The sequence below is a fragment of the Macadamia integrifolia genome, chromosome 1 (genome assembly GCF_013358625.1).
Source record: "Macadamia integrifolia cultivar HAES 741 chromosome 1, SCU_Mint_v3, whole genome shotgun sequence".
Classification (NCBI taxonomy): domain Eukaryota; kingdom Viridiplantae; phylum Streptophyta; class Magnoliopsida; order Proteales; family Proteaceae; genus Macadamia; species Macadamia integrifolia.
Window position 1 is genome coordinate 17,602,946 of NC_056557.1, and position 22,255 is coordinate 17,625,200.

A 22,255-nucleotide genomic window follows, 5' to 3' on the forward strand; every position below is an offset into this window, starting at 1 on the left:
CACTTTAGTTAGAGAGAAATATGGCTGACAGCAACTTTGGAACAAAAACCCTTCAAAAAATCGTTTTTTTTGAAAAATTACCCATATTGGCCATTATATGACCGTAGCGCCAATACGTATCGATACTCACCGATACGTACCGATATATATATTGATACTCACCGATACATGCTGATATATACTAATACGTACTGATCGATACATACCGATACTCACCGATACGTACCAATACATACCGAAACGTACATTTTACCTCAATTTTATATTTTTCATAGAGTCGTATCGAGACATGTCGTATCGTATCGATGTGTATTAGTAGTGTATTAAGCATATCGGTATGTATTAGTGGTGTATTGATGCATATCGGTATGTATTGTAGGATATATATCGATACGAAATGATTTAAAAAATTCAATGTATCGAATCGGTGTGTATCGTATCGACCGACTAAATTTAAGATACGTATCGGAGGGTATCGTATCGGTATCGGAGATACTTAAAACCAGCCCATTCATTTGTTATAACTATTTTTTTTTTAGTAGATTATTATAACTATTTTTCAAAAGTTTGAATTTGGTAGTGGATTTTCAAATCTTTATTTTATCTCATGCTCGAGAAAATTACACTGCCAACCCTTGAAATCATAAATCAACGCTTTCCCTGTGTTTTAAATATAACACGAACACCTTCTACAAGTTAGAAAAATGGCAAAGCACACCCACACCGCTAGTCTAATTGTCTAATCCGTTAAGTGTTAAATCACCAAAATACCCCCATTGAATGTGACTTCACCCATTTACCCTTATCCTTCCCGAGAAAGAACCTTATCCCTCTTCCTCTCCTCGCCTCTTTTGTCTAACCTCACAGCACTTTTTATCGTTCATGAAGTGTCATGCCTCTCTCTCTCTGGTTAAAAGCCTCTTTCAAGACTTTATCGATGCTCTTAGTGGAACCTGCAACAATGTCGACTGAAAATCTCTCCATGCTTGACCTTGAACATCTCTGATTGTTTTTCTTGAACAAATTTAATAGCGTCTCTTGCGGTGAAAAGCGGAAGGCCTTAACCGTCTCTTGCCGTCAGCGTTGCGGCGAAAATATCTTCAATCCCTATTCTAGCGAGAACGTCGAAAAAATCGACTATTCGAGATTGAGAATCTCTGATCGATTTTGGCTTGGATCTCGTCTTCCTGATGGATTTAAGTCGCTCCGGCTACAAGGCCTTCCACCACCGTCAATGCTGAGAATTCTAGTTTTCTTGTCTTCACAATGCGATAGCCATTTATGCTCCAGTCTCAAGAAGATCTCCAGCGTTATCTTGCTAAGCTCCATTTCTCTATGTTGAATGTTCCTGTACTCTTTAGATCGATCTTTGCCTTCTACAAAAGCAAGAAAAACAGAAAGAAGTAAGAGATCCTTCATCTTGGGTTCTTGATACAGAGATGTTGAAGCTGTCGATTGAACTGGTTAGGAATCCAACAGTGAGTAGTTCTCGCTCTCTCTCAACAATGTGAGTAGTTCTCCACATGAGAGTACAAACGCATGAGATAGAAGAAATTAGAGAGAGAGAGACTCCATTATCAGGTCATGGCAAAAATAGAATTTTCCATGTTTAGAGAAAGGAGCCACCTCTCTCTCTCTCTGTCTCTCTAGTAGTGAAGAGTTTGAAGGGGTTAGGTTTCCTTTTCTCTTTAAATTCTCTAGACATTTGGCAGCACAACAGATAGGCAAGGAAACGCCTCCACCAACAAAGAAAAACGTGGTGTGCCCTGGTTTCAGAATCTAAAGAGGGATGTGGTTAAAACATAATCTATCATGGATCTAAGTTCAGAAAAATGGATTAGAAAGAGAGATGAGAGTGATGAAACACCAAGAACTAGAAGATTTACCTTTGCCAAAGGGTTGGAGTAGAACTTTCACCGGAGAATTGATAGATTTAAGTTTGCCAGAACCCTAATTTCACGAAATGGGGATGTTTGTTGAAGATGACTGAAGGGATAAAATAGTTATTTTACTTGGTATGATTTTTCGGACGTTTGAAGTGAGGGTAGTCTACTAATAAATAGGGAAATTTACATCCACCCCCCTTCTCATTTGCCTTTATTACATTCTCCCCCTCAATTTTTGCTTATTACATTTAAACCCATCTAAACTGACACCTAGAGAGAGGTGTTAGTTTTAGAATGCAAAAAGACATTATTGCGCTTTTACTTCCATCCCTCACAACCTTCTTACAGTCATCGGAATCGGTGACCTATCAGACAATGAAGCAGCAGGAGCCATTGCTATAGCCCGAGCTGAAACAAGTTGAAGAGCCATTCCAGAACCCTTGCAACCACAACTTCTTCCAGTGTTCTTCCTTAGGAGATTGTCCAAGTTCTGCAAGGAGAGGTTTTCCCTTCAGTAGAGTTCTTGCGACCATTTCAAAGCAGTTTCCTCTTTCGCTTCAACGTTCACAACTGATTGCTCAACCTTCCCTATCGATTTGGGTGTCTGTGTAGTAAAGGGAAAACCCCTAGAAGGTTTGATGTTCAAACAAGCAACTACTGCAATTCAATTGTCAATCCAACATTCTAAAAATTGTTGGTGAGAAGCAAAGCAACTTCAACTCAATGGAAAATTATCACACATATATAATAACTATTAACGACTTAATTGTCTATAAATGTCAACGAACTATGATCAGCCAAATTGTAAATACGAAGAAAAATAGAAACAATAGGAAAGACACACATTTCTGCACACAAAAAATACAAAGAACGCTTCAAAGATCGGAGAAGAACCGAAGTTGCCATAATTTAGCTCCGATCAGTATAGGGTTTTAGGCTTTTTAGGGATTTTGCTTTGGTGCCCTAACAGAGCTTTCACAAGGTTCCACTCTTTCTAGACTTCCTGAAACAATCGGCCCCGCCGCTCGTAAATAAATGTGTGATTTGTCTCCACCAACATCTGGAGCTTACTAGAGTCCTTGACAGACTCCATACCAACAATGTTTTATGATCAATTAATCTCCCTTTTTCTCGTCAAAATCTCGTCTTCCATCAATTAAGAAAAAAACTCATAGGATAGGTGCCGGCGGTCCTCTATTTTCAAAGTTTCCATGATGGAAACACATAGGATTCATCTCACATAAGAGCTTCTTGCCACATATCACCGCCTACTTGAGATCGTGGGCAGAAGGGGAGGCCCAAGAGGGGCTTGGTAAGGGAAAGGAGCAGGTGTCGGTGCCCGTGGCGGTGGTAGTGGTGCAGGGGCAGGATGGTAATCATAGGAATGGTGGGGAGGAGGGAGGTTGCGGGTTATGGCTTGGCACATGGCGCATCTAATCATTTGGGCTCCTGACGAGAGTTGCAGTAGTGTGTGGCAATTGAAGCAGCTCATGAGCAAATACATCTTCAACGCCTATTAAAGAATAAACGGATCTTGAACACAAAACACAGAGAGAGAGATTTGGAAATCAAGGAAAATACTGAAATCAAAGGAGAGAGAGAGAGAGAGAGAGAGAGAGAGAGAGAGAGAGAGAGAGAGAGAGAGAGAGAGAGAGAGAGAGAGAGAGAGAGAGGTGAGTTCTGGGCAAATGGAAAGAGGGAGAGAGAGAGAGGGGTGAGTTCTGGCAAATGGAGAAGGAGAAGGGTAAAATCATCTTTTTTATTTAAAAAATTAACACTTCTCTCACGGTGTTAGGTTGGATGGGTTTATTTGTAATAAACGAAACGCAAGGGGTAGATGTAATAAGGGAAAATGCAAGAGGAGGTGGATGTAAATTTTCGTAATAAATACTAGAAATATTGTGAGTGTATTTGCCATTTTTCAAACCTTTGTGATGGGTCACAACACTAATGACCTTACAGCCCTTTCTTACCCCCCCCCCCCCCAAAAAAAACCTCCCTTAACTACCACAAATAGTGTGGGTGTATTTAACATTTTTCAAACATTTAGGGGTGTTCGTATCATTTTCTAAAACACAGAGCAAAAGCATTGATTTACGGCCTAAATTCAGGGGGTGAGTATAATTTTCTGTAGAAACTTCCTTAAAATCTAAAACTTGACAGACACCCTTTTGGGCCCCTCAGTCCTCATATGATGGTTTCAACACTAATGACCTTACAACCCTTTCAATCCCAACCCCCCACACCACCCCACCCCCATCCCCCAAAAAAAAAAAAAAAAAAAAAAAAAGAAAAAAAAAAAGAAAAGAAAAGAAAGAAAGAAGGAAACCCTTACATGTCTTACCACCAACTTAGAACAATGTTGGAAACCCAAGGGGTAACTCAGTTGACTAGACTAACATGTCACAATGAAAAGGTCATGAGTTTGACTCTCCTTGAGGCCTACTTTAAAAAGAATAATAATAATAATCATAATAATAAAATAATTAAAATAAATTTAACTATGTTGAAATTGACCCCACTCATGAGGGTTTTGTAGTCCTCATGGATCATGAACGTTATAGCTGGGTGAATTTTAAATGCCAAATCCCCAGACATAACTTGTTTCCGATATGAGCCGGGTTGGGATTGCTAAACCGGGGAGAACTAGGCGACTCAGCTGATCAGATCAATAATCAGAACCACGAGTTCCATTGATTGTAATTTTGATGTTACATACAAATTGATTATTTGAAAAAAAAAATCTAAAATTTCTAAAAATAATATTATTAGTGAATTTCCATAAAGCACAGTTTGTTTAATTGTGAAAGATATTTTACATGAAAATTATACTCCTCACAAATATTTTACTATTTTTAATGATTTTTTTAATATTTTTCATCAAAACAAACAGCAGATAATCTTCATGAGAAAATTTTCCTTTTGAACGTTTTTACATAGAAATAGACTAGATGAGATCTGATACTACCAAACTTTGGTTACGCTTTTCTAATAATTTGACTTGTTATAGTGTTCTTGACATTACATGAGAAAGAATAAGGAATTTGTTGAGTCTTCTTGACATTACATTTCCATTTCCTATTCCAAACAAGCCCATAATACATCAAGGTTCTGTTTGGATGCAAGTTAAAGAAAAGGGAAGGGAAATTTTTAAAAAGAATAACAACATTTTGTAATCATTATCTAAAAAGAATCTAGTTAAATTTCTTCTAATATATGGTCATTGTACTTGTGAAAATTTTATTTTACTTTTCAAATCCAAGGGATTTAGATACAAAGTTAAAATAAAATTTAATGATCAATATTTTTAGGGATAAAGAAAATTAAGTTCAAGAAAAATAACTGAGTACATCAATGTCAGGATTAGAGGTGCCAAGGTTGGATTGTTTGTTCATGGTCATATAAGCCAATATCACATGAGTGGGACCACATCCTTTGTGCACCTGAGCCAAAAAGATGTTAATGGTAAGAAATTATGAACATCCAAAAAATGAGGGACCATGCTCCAAGGCCACGATGTGTGTGGAAAAAAAAAATGGAGTTAAGAGATTCACTTATGCTAGGGAATAATTATGAAGTTCATATTTTATGTTTGAAAATTTTTGCTCTCCTTCCCCTCCTCCCTCCTCCCTGGTAACAAAATGTAGTCCAGGGGCGAGCAAATTACCTCAAAATGAAAGAACAAAGATGGAATGCAAATCCTTATCAAGCTTATTCATAGTAAAGAACAATGAAAGTGCATTTCAAATTGAAGTACCCAACTATCCATCTGGAGAAAAAAATGTCGAGAAGGACAAGCAGATTTACTTGCAAGCACCAAAGACATCCATTAGGTAGCCTGTCTCAAATTTATACACAACTTTTTTCTTAAAAGAAAGGTTCCTAGTAGACTCACTACTTAGAGCCAGGGAGATGACAATACAGGCTTCTTATTTTCTGGTGCTTGGTTCAGTATCTGGTAAAATTTTCAGATTCCAAAAATGAGATCTCTACAAATTTCCTCTTTGTGGGACCCATGTAGGGTGTGATGTATGTGTACAGAAATGAAGAAAGAGCTTCTACCATCTTACGCATTTACAGAAGAAAATTTTTTGTACTTACACAGGCCAGGTAGACTGCACCTTACACTCCGCTATTCTCCATCAAAATCCCGGCTCTTGCTTCAGATGGATCCCTCTTGTCGAGCCAAACATTGAGGTCTGGAGATAACAAAAGTAGCATCACCTTTCAAGACAGTGAGACATGATATGGAACCAGATGCTCAGCATTAGCTTTGAAAAACAAAGCTCTAGAGATGCACTTTGGCCCCAGTAGATCATATGCATTAAAAAGAAGCAAAAGATCAATGTAAGCAGAGTAGTTCAAGACTAGACCAACCAAGAACAACGCTGGACAAATGTCACAACCCTTATCATATAACACGAGTAAAGAAGAACAAAGCAGGTTACCAACTAATTATCACATCATACAATAAGAACTTACAAAAGTTCTACCACCTTAGCCAATATCTGTAATACAGCTCAGGTGCAAAGTATGCCCAAGGCTTCAGGGTACACATCTGAGGCACTCATAGTTCTGTTGTTTCATGGTTGTCCTTGTTGGGAACCCGGCGACATGGCGGTGATGACGTGGCCAGTTTGGGTGATGTGGATGAAAATGATGACATGGCAGTGTCCAGTGTCACCGATGAGATAACAGAGCTGCTTGGTATGCATGAAATGGTTTGATACATCCTTAGTATGTGGTGCAGGTTTCTGGGTCAAAACTGACAAAATTGGCCTATTTACGCTCGGGGGAATTTTCGATAGTGAAAATGACATTTTTGGAAGATCGTTTCTTCATGAAAAAGATAGATTGTAATTTATCTAGTCCAGTGCATCTGATTTCGTCACATTCCGATACCGTATGAAGAAGTTACGACATTTGTGACAGTCGAGGGCAATTTCGGCATTGAAGAATTTTTTTTTAAAGGAAGTGTTCTCCATGTAACGATACGACCAAAATCCAATCTTTCCAACGGTTCTGATTTCATCGAGTTCCGATTCCATATGAGAAAGATGCGTCATTGGAAAACTCTAGGGGCATTTTGGTCTTTTTACATTGCTGAGTCAGATGATCGGATCTTCTGAAAAGTCGTAGAGCGTCCAGTCACGGTTCCAACGCACTTCGTTTCATCTCAATCGGATATCGTATGAAAAAGTTATAAGTGTTTCCGTGAAGCTAGTTCAAAAATCCAAATCGAAAATTCATCAGTTGCTCTCGGTGTTGGGTGGAATTTTCAGAATTTATTTTTGAAATCTGAAGGGTGTTTGTGTAATTTTGAGATTTTGAAGGTCTTAATTGATAAAGGGTGTTTAGCACTGAAATATATGAAGGCAGGGGCTTGATTGTAATAAAGAAGTAAAGGGAAATGAAATGCATGGTCCAAATTCGACCACATAGGCTTGATTCCCATTTAAGAGTGCTCACGAATTGGCACTGGATCGGACGCTTAATATGCTTGCGCGAAATTTTCCATTGGTCGGATGTATCAAGAACCATATGTTGGCGCTACATAGGATAGAAATTACTATGGTGTTACGCACACACAAAAGGTGGCATAGATGTTGTTTCTCATGATCTCATGAGATCTGATTTAAACCGGATCTGAAGATCTCAATCCAAGGGCTGGGAGCCGCCTATGCTTTATGAGGTACAACCGACAATCCTCCGTGAATCACGCCGATCTAACCAATAGGATGTCGACAACGTTTTTGACCGCTAATGCAACGTTGACCGCCTATGTCATCATGACGTCATATGATCCTAGATCTACAGTTCATGTTCACTATCCGTTTTGGGAATCAGACGGCTCATATTATTAGATACTGTTTGATAAGATCTATGGCCAGATTTGCACCCCTGTTGCGCGTGCTGCCGGTGTAGCCTACACCACCCCTACGAAGATTTCATTTCAGGCTATCTCATTGCTCCAACTTCAAATGGTCATATCTCCCTCATTTCAACTCAGATTTGGGTAAACCAAGTTGCTACTTCTTCGTTTTTTCAAGCCCTACACTATGGAAGAAAGAAAAATGAGTTTTGAGTGATGAAAGGCTATGGTTTTGGCAAGAGAAGCTTCCTCCTCTTTGTTGGTCCTTGAATGAACATGAATACTTGATGATAAATGTTCTTAGGCCATTAAAGGAGGTAAAAGAGGTCGTTGAGGTGTGTTAATGATACATTAACTCAAAGCCAAGGAGGAAGAGAAGAAAGCAAGGATGTGTTTGCTTTGAAGAGTAAGAAGCCAAGGAGAGAAGGTGTGAGCACCAAACTTGTCAGTACAAGTTTTCAGTCATCCCAAGCAATCGGTTGTAAGATTTTCTAACCTTTGATTTACATTATATGCATGAATGTCTGTTAGGGTTAGTTGTGGATGAATGTATACATGTTAGGTTAGTTGTGGATGAACTGTAAACATGCTAGCTAGTTGTGGATGTATATGCTAGGCATAGCTTGACTGTAGGGCATTGATATAAGCCCAAATTTATTGTATTCTTTATTGAGTGCTTAGTGGGTGCTAAGCACTGGGAGTGGGTGCTCCCGTGTAGTGGGTGCTACACATTGTACCGGCACTGCGAGTGCCATCTCAGCTTCGACTTGAGAAAATTGGGTGCGAGTGCTCCCGACTGTGGGTGCAGTCAAAAGTAGTATATTGAGTAGGTACAAAGCCTTTACAGGCACTACTCCGGGGATGTAGGCAAATTGCCGAACCTTGTAAAAACCCTGTGTTGTGGGTGTTTGTTGTTTACATTTTATATTGAAGTGTGTGGAATGTGAAATGGGTGTGCACACTTAGAAGTGCCTATGAGAGGCTGAGTGCATACGACTGTGTGCAAACAGGGATAGGTATATCAGGTTTTTCTTTGCCAGACATCAGACAGATTTTTGGGAATCGGAATTGGACTCACTGATTCACCCCCCCCTCTTAGTGACTGCCGGGTTACAACAATTGGTATCAGAGCCGATACTCAGTAACAGTTAGATCAACAGTTGAGTGGTCTAAAGGCAGTGGCAGTGACAGTATGGCAAGTGAAGGCTATTCAGGACATGCATCAAAGTTTGATGGATCTGATTTTATCTTGTGGAAGAGGAGAATGCAGTCGTACCTAGGTTCACTAAGTTATGATGTTTGAGTATCAGTTTTGATTGGGTACAAGGAACCTGAAGGAGGTCCAGTTGACAATGAAGCTAAGAAGGCTTATTGTTACAATCAAAAGGCTGTGAATGTAATATTCTCAGCATTGGATAAGAGTGTGATGGCTAAGGTAATGGATTGTGACTCAACCAAGGATATCTGGGGAAGACTGAAGAGCATTTATGAAGGAGATAAAAAGATAAGGAAAGCAAAGCTTCAGACCTTCAAAGGCCAGTTTGAAAGCCTACTAATGCAAGAGGGAGAGAATATTGATACTTATATGACCAGGGTAAATGAAGTGGTCAACTCCATTAGGGGTCTGGGAGCCAATCTCGAGGATTCAGTTGTTTGTTAGAAAATCCTGAGATCTTTGTTGCCCAAGTATGACTCCAAGGTGTCAGCTATTGAAGAGGCAAAGGACCTAGAAACTATCACTCTTGATCAAGTGCATGGCACTTTCACAATTCTTGAAATGAGATGGAAAAAGGGCAAGTCCACTGACAAACAAGCTGCTTTCAAGACAATGAAAAATTTAAAAATCAAGGAGAAGAAGAAGCAGTCTGCGGAGGATACTGATGAGAGTGAAGATGAGGTTACAGCTCATTTCACCAGAAAGTTGAAAAGGGGAACAGGAAAATATAAGGACAAGTTGCCTTTCAAATGCTTCAACTGTGCAAGGGTTGGACATTTTGCAGCCAAGTGTCCTAACCAAGAAAAAATAGAAAGTGAAAAGAAAATTCATTTCAAGGAAAAGAAGAAATTCTTCTCAAACAGATACAAGAAAGGCAAGGACAGGAGGAAAAGTTTGGTTTCTAAGAAATGCAGTGACACATTTGATGAAGAGTCTAAAGGAATCATCTAATGATGAAGATGATGAGGCTATGTTCATGGTCTCAATAGATATGGAAGAAAACAAAGAAGATTCTTCTAGTAAGGAAAATTTTACAGAAGAAGAGGAAGAGGAAAAATCACATCTAGAGGCTGAACTCACAGTTGCCCTTAGAGAGCTTAAAAGAGAAAGGAAGAAAGTGAAAAAAGTCACTCAAGACCTTAAGGGGCAAGAACAAATAGTTCTTGAGTTGAGAGATCAAGCAATAAGTCAAGGAAGACCTTAGATGATCTTGAGTATCAACTCTCACAGAAGACCATTGACTGCAAAACTCTTGAGTTAGAGAAAGTGGCTTTGAAAGCACAACTAGAGGAGCAATATGAGATTCTTGCATAATTTGATGGTTATACAGATGAGCTAGCCTTATTAAAGGCTAAGGTTGAAGACTACGGGAGAACTGAGATTGAGAGAGAAGACTTCGAAAATGAAGATGTTGAAGATGACTCTACTCCAAAGGAGCATCCTAGCAGTAAGAAGCTTAATGACATCATCAATGCTCAAAGACCGACTCACATCAAATTTGGGCTTGGATTTGTTGGGGAATCTTCCAAAAATACTAAGGAAAATGGTAAGGGAACAATACATAATCCTATCAAAGTCAATGAAAGGAATGCTCAAAGAGGAAAGGTACATGTTACTACTGCTGGCAATGTTAAGAGAGCGGTACAAAAAGATAAAGTGCAGACTGGTCCAATCAGAAAAGGAAATTTATCTATATTTTATAAGGCTAACCATGCTAGACAACCATAGTTGGCAAGGCCAAGTAGGAGAGCAGAGAGCTATGGATACAGTCAAGGTCCTCAACAGAGACCTAGAGCATTTGACAACTTCAGAGCTCCTTACAGATGACAGATGGAACCTGTGATGCAGAGGCACACCTTTCAAGGTTATTGTTACAAATGCAACACTTTTGGACACAAGATCTCAGATTGCAAGTTCAATAGTGGTCCAAGGAGTTATGTGGATAGAAATCCTTTTGCACCCCTTATGGAGAAAACAGTTGAATGTTATTGATGCAACAACCTTGGACATATTGCAAGAAATTGTAGAACTGTGTTTCCCCCTCAAAGACAAGAGAATAGAGGTAAACAGAGAGTTTTCAGAAACACAGAAGATGATGAGATGGAGAGATAGTTCTCAAGGCAGAAGAAAGCAAAAAAATCTCAATCTGTCAAGAAAGTCTGGGTTCAGAGAGAGAGAGTAGAAGATGAAGAAGATGCAGTAGCATTTGTTATTCAGAGAGCTTTTAAGGCTCAAGGAGACTCTACTCCATGGATTCTTGATAGTGGTTGCTCAAGCCACATGACAGGAGATAAGGAAAGGTTTGAACAATTACATGACTTTGAAGGTGGATCTGTGAAATTTGGCAACAACAATGGTGCCAGAATTACAGGGAAGGGGTCCATAAGTCTGAACCATGGGAAGGTGAAATCCCTTGATGTCTTGTATGTTGAAGGGCTCAAACACAATCTTCTCAGCATCAGTGAAATTTGTGACAAAGGGCATGAAGTAACTTTCACTAGTAAAGGGTGTGAGATAAGAAGATCAAGTAGTGAAAAGGTTGTATCTACTGGACAGAGAACTTCAGAGAACTTGTACACCTTAACAGAGTTAGAGAAAGATTATTGCATGGTCAGCATAGACGAGAAGACATGGTTGTGGCACAGAAGACTTGGGCATGTCGGTTTCAAGAACCTTACCAAGATTTCTTTGAAGAAGGCAGTGAGAGATGTTCCTGAGTTGAAGAAGCTCTCCAATCCTATGTGTGCATCTTGTCAGAAGGGAAAGCAAACCAGAATCTCTTACAAGTCTAAGGAATACTATTCCAGCTCTCCATTGCAGTTGATTCACACAGACCTATGTGGTCCTATGAGGACACCTAGCACCTCAGGAGAGAGATACATCATGTTGTTTGCTGATGATCATTCAAGAATGGTGTGGGTGATGTTCTTGAAACATAAGTCAGAGGCTTTAGAAAGATTTAAGATCTTTAAGAAGCAAGTTGAGAATCAGATAGGGAAGAAGATAAAGTGTATGAGATCTGACAGAGGAGGTGAGTACAGTTGGGATGATTTTGAAAAATACTGCTATGAGCATGGTATCAGGAAACAAACTTCAGCTCCAAGAACACCTCAACAGAATAGTGTTGCAGAGAGAAAGAATAGAACAGTGCGAGACATGGCCAGAACAATGTTGGCAGAGAATGACATGGGTAAAAAGTTCTAGAAGGAGGCAGTTTTAACTGCAGTGTACATCCATAATAGATGTATGTTGAGACCTCATGAAAACAAGACTCCATATGAAATCTGGTTTGGAAGAAGAGCTACAGCAAGACACTTCAAGGTCTTTGGTAGCAAGTGTTACATCAAGAACACAACCCAAGATTTGGGTAAGTTTGATGATAGTGCTGATGAGGGTATATTTTTAGGCTATTCTACTTCAAGTAAGGCCTATAGATGCTACAACAGACTTGGAAAAATTGTAAGGAGTGCTGATGTCACTGTTGATGAAAAAAGGGATATTCCTTCAGGCTCAGAAAATGATCTTCTAAAATTTGAAGATCTTGATACTGAGAATGACTTGGTTGATAGTAGACCCAAAAGCAAAGATGAGGTTGATGTTGAACAGGCTGAGGTAGATTCAAATGAGCACAGGAGACACAATAGAGTTGATCAACAGGAAACAGATGAGTTAATCATTGGTGACCCCACTATAGGTATTCAGACTAGAAGAATGAAGACCAACATCTACTCTCTTCTTTCGAAGATTGAACCAAAAACTGTCGATGAGGCAAACAATGATGAGAGTTGGATGAAGGCCATGAATGAAGAACTTGATCAGATAGAGAGGAATCACACTTGGTATCTAGTCCCTAGGCCAGTTGACAAGAATATGATTGGTACTAAATGGGTTTTCAGAAACAAACTCAATGATGATGGTCAAGTGGTGAGGAACAAAGCAAGACTTGTATGCAATGGGTATGCTCAAGTGGAAGGCATTGATTTTGAGGAAAATTTTGCTCCAGTGGCAAGACTTGAGGCTATCAGAATGTTCTTGGTGTTGTCAGTGTACAAGGGGTTCAAGGTCTATCAGATGATGTCAAATCAGCTTTTTTAAATGGAAACTTGGAAGAGGAGGTTTACATAGAGCAACCTGATGGGTTTCAACTGAGTAAAGACCCCACTCTTGTGTGCAGATTGAATAAGGCATTGTATGGTTTAAAACAAGCTTAAGGGCATGGTACTCCAGATTGGACTCTTACTTGTGCAAGTTGAGTTTCAAGAAAGGCTTAGTGGACAGTAATCTCTACATCAGAACTGAAGAAAGTAGTCAGGTTGTGGTGGTTGTCTATGTAGATGATATCATCTTTGGGGGTCACAAAGATGAGTTGTGCAGAGACTTTGCAATGAGGATGCAAGATGAGTTTGAGATGTCCATGTTGGGTGAACTATCATTCTTCTTGGGTTTGCAGATCAGTCAGAAGAAGGAAGGTATCTTCATATCTCAGTCCAAGTATGTGAAGGAGATATTAAAGAGATTCACCATGGAGGATTGCAAGCTAGTTAGTACACCTATGATGACTGGGTTTAAGTTGAGCAAGGAAGATGACTCCATCAGTTGACCATAACTCGTATAGGCCACTGATTGGTAACCTATTATATCTGATAGCTAGTAGGCCTGACATCTTACAAGCTGTGTGCATGGTAGCCAGATTCCAAGTAGGACCAAAAGAGACACATGGCAGCAGTGAAGAGAATTTTCAAATATCTAAAAGGGACTAGTGAGTTTGGGTTATGGTATCCGAAGATCAAGAACTTCAATTTGTCAACTTTTTCAGATGCAGATTGGGTTGGATGTGTGGATGATAGGAAGAGTACCAGTGGTGGTGCATTCTATTTAGGGAGCAGCTTGGTGGCATGGCAAAGTAAGAAGCAAGAGTCAGTCTCTTTTTCAACTGCAGAGGCCATAGTTTTTAAGGCACTGGTAAAGCGACGCCTTAACAGCGCCTTGGAGCTGATGTGGTCTAGAGATGGTAAGGCAGTGCTTCGCCTTATGTGAAGTGGCGCCTTATGGGGTTTTTTTTTTTAACACATTTTAAAATTACTTGATGAAGATTCCAAATATAGATTTTTTATTGGTAGGTTTATAATTTTGTTAACACTTGAGATGTATGGGATTAGTTTTACTCCACCAAAAATAATCAAAACAAACAAAATAAAAACCCGATTCACAAATAGGGTTTGGATTTTGTCAAGGGTTTTAAGAAAGAGCTTTAAGAAGGAATCAAGGAATCAAGGAATCAAGGATTCAAGGAATCAAGGAATAAGGAAGAACCACTGATCCAGGCGACCATTTTGCTCTGGCAGCGGTGAGCTTCATTCTTCTTTGACAAGAGTAGAAATATAGTGGATGACCTTAGGGCTTAGGCACTCATTTTGGCATCATAGAAGTAAGTATAATAAATACTTGTATTTTTTGTCTTCTTTTCTTTATATTTATAATTTTGTTTCATAATTGTGTATTTATATTATAAGTTAATATGTTATGATGATTGATGATTGATGATTGATGATTGATGAAGATGAACTTAGTTTATTCACTTTATTGATTTGTTTTCTTGATGAATATCTTACATTGGTATGAATATGAACCTTTAATATTTATTTAACATATGAGTAATAGGATTCAACCAGGATTTGAGCCAAATAGATTGGTTCTATAAAAAAATTACACAAGAACGCTTTAGTTGATAAGGCGATGCTTTATGCCCGCCTTATCACTAAGGCACTCCGAAAGACCCTCAAACGTCTCCGTTGCCTTACCGCCTTAAAAACTATGGCAGAAGTAGAATACATTACAGCTACATCTTGTTGTATACAGGTGTTGTGGATGAAGCAGATGTTGAAGGATCTGAGTGTGGAGGTTGATCAGGAAGTGCCACTATATTATGACAATACTAGTGCTAGAAACATCTCCAAGAACCCAGTGATGCATTCTAGAACGAAGCACATTGCTATCCGGTATCATTTCTTAAGAGACAAGGTAATGGAAGGTGAAGTAAGGATGGAGTTTGTTTCCACAATAGAGCAAGTGGTTGATATCTTTACTAAACCACTTCCCAAAGATCAGTTTGAGTTCCTCAGACAGAAATTGGGAGTGGTGGTTCTTCCCAAGCACTAGGGGCATTGAGAGAGGGGGAGCAAGTTGCTTGATGTTGCTACCCCCATATTGGACTCAGGGGGAGTCCAATGGTTCTACCCTTTGTACTTGTTGTCAAAGGGGGAGAGAGTTACTCATCAGAGCTTTGGAGTGTATTAGTGATTAGGTGGTCGCCAACAACTCCGAAGGGGGAGATTGTTGTTTCATAGTTGTCCTTGTTGGCAACCCAGTGACGTGGCAGTGATGACGTGGCCAGTTCAGGTGATGTGGATGAAAATGATGACATGACAGTGTCCAATGTCACCGATGAGATAACAGAGCTGCTTGGTATGCATGGAATGGTTTGATACATCCTTAGTATATGGTGCAGGTTTCTGGGTCAAAACTGACAAAATTGACCTATTTACGCTTGGGGGCATTTTCGGTAGTGAAAATGATATTTTTTGAAGATCGTTTCTCATAAAAAAGATAGATTATAATTTATCTAGTCTAGTGCATCTGATTTCGTCACATTCCAATACTATATGAAGAAGTAATGGCATTTGTGGCAGTCGAGGGCAATTTCGGCATTGAAGAATTTTTTTTTAAAGGAAGTGTTCTCCATGTAACGACACGAAAAAAATCCAATCTTTTCAACGGTTCTGATTTCATCGCTTTCCGATTCCGTATGAGAAAGATGCGTCATTGGAAAGGTCTAGAAGCATTTTGGTCTTTTTTCATACCCCTTCATTTCATCTCGATCGGATATCGTATGAAAAAGTTATAAGTGTTTCCGTGAAGCCGGTGTGAAAATCCAAACCGAAAATTCATCAGTTGCTCTCGGTGTTGGGTGGAATTTTCGAAATTTATTTTTGAAATTTGAAGGGATTTTGTGTAATTTTGAGATTTTGAAGATCTTAGTTGATAAAGGGTGTTTAGCACTGAAATATATGAGGGCAGGGGTTTGATTGTAATAAAGAGGAGTAAAGGGAAATGAAATAGATGGTCTAGATTCGACCACGTAGGCTTGATTCCCATCTAAGAGTGCTCACGAATTGGCGCTAGAACGAATGCTTAATATGTTTGCACGAGATATTCCATTGGTTGGATGTATCAAGAACCATATGCTGGCTCTACACAGGATCGACGTTACTACGGTGTTACGCATATGCAAAAGGTGGCATAGATAGATGTTGTTTCTCATGATCTCATAAGATTTGATTTAAACCAGATCTGAAGATCTCAATCCAAGGGCTGGGAGCCGCCTATGCTTTATGAGGCACAACCAACAATCCTACGTGAATTGCGCCGATCTAACCAATAGGATGTCGACAACGTTTCTGACCGCTGACGCAACGTTGACCGCCTACGTCATTATGATGTCATATGATTCTAGATCTACGGTTCATGTTCACTATCGGTTATGAGAATCTGACGGCTCATATTATTAGATACTCTTTGATAAGATCTACGGCCAGATTTGCGCCCCTATTGCGCATGCCACCGGTGTAGCCTACGCCACCCCTACGAAGATTCTATTTCAGGCTATCTCATTGCTCCAACTTCGAATGGTCATATCTCCCTCATTTTAACTCGGATTTGGGTGAACCAAGTTGCTACTTCTTCGTTTTTTCAAGCCCTACACTATGGAAGAAAGAAAAATGAGTTTTGAGTGAAGAAAGGCTACGGTTTTGGCAAGAGAAGCTTCCCCCTCTTTGTTGGTCCTTGAATGAACATGAATACTTGATGATAAATGTTCTTAGGCCATTAAAAGAGGTAAAAGAGGTGGTTGAGATGTGTTAATGATACATTAACTCAAAGCTAAGGAGGAAGAGAAGAAAGCAAGGATGTGTTTGCTTTGAAGAGTAAGAAGCCAAGGAGAGAAGGTTTGAGCACTAAACTTGTCAATAAAAGTTTTCAGTCATCCTAGGCAATCGGTTGTGAGATTCTCTAACCTTTGATTTACATTATATGCATGTATGTATGTTAGGGTTAGTTGTGGATGAATGTATACATGCTAGGTTAGTTATGGATGAACTGTAAGCATGCTAGCTAGTTGTGGATGTATATGCTAGGCATAGCTTGACTGTAGGGCATTTATATAAGCCCAAATTTACTGTATTCTTTATCGAGTGCTTAGTAGGTGCTAAGCACCGGGAGTGGGTGCTCCCGTGTAGTGGGTGCTACACATTGTACCGGCACTGCGAGTGCCATCTCAGCTTCGACTTGAGAAAATTGGGTGTGGGTGCTCCCAATTGTGGGTGCAATCAAAAGTAGTGTATTGGGTAGATACGAAGCCTTTACAGGCACTACTCAGGGGATGTAGGCAAATTGCCGAACCTCGTAAAAACCCTGTGTTGTGGGTGCTTGTTGTTTGCATTTTATATTGAAGTGCGTGGAATGTGGAATGGGTGTACATTTGGAAGTACCTACGAGAGACTGAGTGTGCAAACAGGGACAGGTATACCAGGTTTTTCTTGGCCAGACATCAGACAGATTTTTGGGGATCGGAATTGGACTCACTGATTCACCCCCTTCTCAGTGACTGCCAGGTTACAACAAATTCCACTGGTATAATCTAACAGCTTCACCAGTGCAATGTGCACCTCAGGCAGACTCACCATTCAAACTTCAAATTTATGTATCCAGACAAATGGTCAAATTCTAAAGAGTAATTTACAGCACGACCCCCTAGAGAATTCCACTATTAGAGAGACACCCCCTGCATAACACAAAATTACACTCGTACCCCCTACAGTTAGTCTCTGCTCGGAAATATACCTTAAATGCTAACATCAACTATGTTATTTTTTTTTAAATACCAAAATACCCTCATAATAAATAAACTACCAAGTATGCCCTTATCATTCTTCTTCTTCTTTCCCAAATCAAATAACCAACCCTTGTTGATCATTTAAAAGAACGTTGGTTTTGCTTCTCTCTCTCTCTTGATTTGGCTGTTGTAGTCTAGGATTAGAACCTTTAGAGACAGCGAAGAGCCAAACAGAGGAGGGGATATTTATTCATAACTCATGGAAGCCATCGAAGCTTGGTACTTTGCATTAGGAGGGTATCTATACTCCCACTGGCCAGTCCTATTGGACCTACTACGTGATTTAAGGTATGCGATGGGGTTAGGGGTTAAGAGAAGGGTATATCAAGTACTTTACATTTTATGAGATGGGATTGACTTTGTGTTTTAGACAAAAGGGTAAAAATGTCAATTCAAATCCTCACTTAACAGAGAATGACGGTAGGGGGTATGAGCGTAATTTGGTATTATGCAGGGGGTGTCTCTCTAATAGTGCCATTCTCAAGGGTGTGGCGCTGTAAATTATTCTAAATCGCACCTTGGAGCAGGCAATTTTTTTATTTAATGTAGCCATCCAATCCAAGTCAAACAAAATCCAACCTTTGACTTCAGAGACCAATTCCAGGTAGTAACAAGTGAAGACTTCATTTTAAAACTTGGATTGGATGACGAGAGATTCTATGGCTAGCAGAGATGGTCATCATCATCAACATAAATGTTTCCTAGACACCACTTATAGAACTGTAGATCCCCAAGTCCAATAAATCTTACTATTATGGATTCCGATAGCACCACTTTCACATTGGCTATTTACCGCTGCAACATGCTATATTCTGAAGTCTATAAGGATAAGAATACGAAAAAGGCAGTCAAGTGGTCATTGATCTTCAACTGGTGGTTTACTCCATGCACTTATCAATCTTGTAAACAGAAGCTTAGAAACTTCATTCATTTTTTATTTTTTATTTTTTAGATTTATTTAAACCAATTCTGAGAAAGCATGAACATAGCTTTGCACCATCCGGTTGAGATGGTTTTAGTAAGTTGAAAATACTAGCAACGCCACCGCTGACCCAAGTAACTACTAACAATATATGCAACCTTTCAGTGGTCACTTGCCAGTGAACCATAAATTGTGCTTCTGCTTCTTCCATTCTGTAATCCCTACTTTTACTCTCAAATGAGTAAGCACTAAAGGAAAAGTGTACTAGACAGTAAATCAGAGGATTAAGTAGAAAAGCATACTAGACAGTAAATCGGAGGATTAAGTACTATGGAATAGATCTGTTATTCGATCTAAACCTATTTATTAAACTCAATGGTCCAAATGGGAATCTTTGGAATTCAAATGGATGAGAAAGGATTTTCCCACCTGTAGGAATGCCCCCCCGCCCCAGATATAGCTATAGCATAAAATCATATACTTCAATTGAAGTCACCAAATTAGCTTTAACAAAATAAAAAAAGGTACATTCAAGCTGTTTAAAGATTGAAGTAGGCATACCAAGGAGTTCTAGTTCTATATCATGCCCACTGTGTGTTCTACCCAGTTCCTTTCAATGACAATTCAGTATTTGCTTAGTACTTATTAATAGATCTCCTACTCAAGAATAGAACAAGGTAACAAGAAATTAAAGGGTTCAGTATACCTCAGATATACTTGGTAGAATGGTATTTGCCAGTTCTTCATTGATTGCTACAGGCAACGGTGGCATCTGGCTCATGATCCCAGGCATCTCCTTCATACTGAAATTATTAAAGAAATGTCATTTTTCAAATCAAACTTTGAGAACAGTGTACCCAAAATGAACAAGATAGGGTATAGAAAATGTTGTCAATCAAAAGGAAGATGTGAAACGTGTCAGCATACTCATTCAATATGGCTGTAATATTGTTTCTTGTGTGACCAAAGAGATTTATGTTATCCTGCATCTGTATGAAAGGAAATAAAACAGTTACAGATGGAACCAGTTATTTTGGTAGATATATCGAACATAAAAAGAAAGCACTTAGCTTAACTTTAATAGTGACTGGTTCCAACACAACAAAACACCACACACACACACACACACACACACACAAGGAAAAAAAAAAAGTAATCTTTTGTGAGTAGACAGAAGTATTTTCATTGGCAGAAGCATGGCATGGAACCGTTCTATCACTTGCACCAAAGTTCAGGCTGTTTGGACAACAGTTCAGTGGACACCAAAAGAGATTATTATTAGGCAAGCTAGATGACTTTATCAGATCCTTTTCCAATATTTTCTCTCTCTTTATCCTGATGAATGAGAGTTTGTATTGATTTGGGGAATTGAGCTTATGTCTCATAGAGACCAGCTCCTCTTCATTTATAATGGAGAAAGGAATATTCTCGAATACTACAAGACCATAAAACCCTATTGAACTTGAGGACCTTTTTGGTTGGACTATAGAATCCCATAAAACCCATTATTACAACACTCCCCCTCAAGTTGGCGTATACATATCAAACATGCCCAACTTGCAAACAATAGGACTGAACAATTTACTACTGACTCTTAGTAAATATATCAGCTAACTTAACCTCAAAAGGTACAAACAGAATACAAATGGTGCCCTGCTCCAACTTCTCTTTGATGAAATGACGATCAATCTCTGCGGAAGTCATGCTGAACTAGATTGTGGGCAAAGCTGATAGCAGACTTGTTGTTGCAATAAAGTCGCATCGGCAAATCAATACACATAAATCCTAAAGAAGACCCTGAAGCCAGAGTAGTTAGTTCACATATACCTTGAGCCATGGCTCGAAACTCTGCTTCAGCACTAGATCTTGCAACCATTGATTGCTTCTTGCTTCGCCATGCAATAAGGTTACCTCCTATCATGGTACAATATCCAAAGGTTGATTTTCTATCATCAGGACAGCCAGCCCAATATGCATCGGTGAATGCTTCTACACGCAAATGACCATAAGGAGAGAATAGAAAGTCCTGGAGCTGACTTTAGTATCAAAGCATGTGGTATGCTGTCTCCAAATGAGTGGAGTATGGACCATGCATCTATTGGCTTACCAAACTGACAACAAATGCTATATTAGAATGAGTGGGGAGAGGTAGATGAGACGACCAACAAGCTTCTAATAACTACCCTTGTCAACTGGTTCTCCATCTTTCTCCTTGAGGTGAGAATTAGGCTTTAATGGAGTATCAATAGCCTTACACCCTAGTAACCTCGTATCAGAGAGGAGGTCAAGAGTATACTTCCATTGGGAAAGAAAGATACCTTGAGCTAAATAGGTTACTTTAATACCAAAAAATATCCGAGCTTCCCAAAGTCTTTGATCTCGAACTCAGTTCTTAAAGAAGATTTGAGATGTGTAATCTCTAAAGTGTCACTACCAATAATCACTATGTCATCCACAGACACTATCAGTACAGTAATGTGCTCCCCTAACTTTTTGATGAACAGGGTATGATCAGCATTACTCTATTTGTAGCCTATGGCAATCATTGCCTTGTGGAATTGGCCAAACTAGGCTCATGGGGACTGCTTTAGCCCATATAAAGTCCGCTTTAACTTTCACACCTTGCCCTGAGTCTGCTGAGTGGTAAAACCATTAGGGACATCCATATATACCTCATCTTTCAGTTCTCCATGAAGAAAGGCATTCTTCACATCAAGCTGTGGTAGATCCCAGTCACAGTTGACAACACATGATCTAATAACTCTCACGGTGTTTATCTTCGCCACTGGTGCGAAGTTTTCCTGGTAGTCTATGCCATAAGCCTGGGTGAATCCTCTTGCAACTAGTCAAGCCTCGTACATGTTTATAGATCCATTTGCAAACTGATTCACCGTGAAGATCCATTTGCAGCCAACAGTTTTTTTCCATGAAGGAAGATGAACTAGCTCCCATATTTTGTTCTTCTCAAGCGCCCTCCTCATACATTGCTTCTTTCCACTTTGGATCAGCAAGAGCTTCCTGCCAGTTATGGGGGAAAAGAAATAGATGACGAGGAAACAAAGGAATAGAAAGGAGGAGACAAATGCTCATAGGAAACAACATTAGAAATGGGATGTTTAGTACATTCCTATTGAGACTTACAAACAACTATTGGTAAATCAAGGGATGGATCAGAAGGAAGAGACTCACCAGTACTAGGACTCAGTTTTGGAGTATGCAACTGGCTTGGGGTAGTGGTGGTAGGGTGAGTTTGCTTACGGTGACAACGCTTAAACACCTGAATAGGCTTGGTCAGTGTCCCTTAGCTAGAAACATGTCCCTACTCCCCCTGGGCGAAAAAATGGATCCTTGCTCCCCTTGGGCAGAAATGGGTCCTTGCTCCCCCAGAGCGGAATTGGGTGGTCTCTAC

The 22,255-nt window shown here is 39.5% G+C and overlaps 1 protein-coding gene across 1 annotated transcript in view; it reads right to left on the reverse strand.

Moving 5' to 3' along the window:
* Positions 1 to 5,115: 5,115 nt before the first annotated feature.
* LOC122080925 overlaps positions 5,116 to 22,255 on the reverse strand; it is a 54,721-nt gene continuing 37,581 nt past the window's right edge. Inside the window, exons 5-8 of the mRNA XM_042647821.1 lie at positions 19,774 to 19,835; positions 19,553 to 19,649; positions 5,988 to 6,085; positions 5,116 to 5,329 (exon numbers count right to left, since the gene is read on the reverse strand). Coding sequence (XP_042503755.1) covers positions 6,029 to 6,085; positions 19,553 to 19,649; positions 19,774 to 19,835 — 216 coding nt within the window. The 3' untranslated portion in view covers positions 5,116 to 5,329; positions 5,988 to 6,028. The remainder of the gene's footprint in view (positions 5,330 to 5,987; positions 6,086 to 19,552; positions 19,650 to 19,773; positions 19,836 to 22,255) is intronic.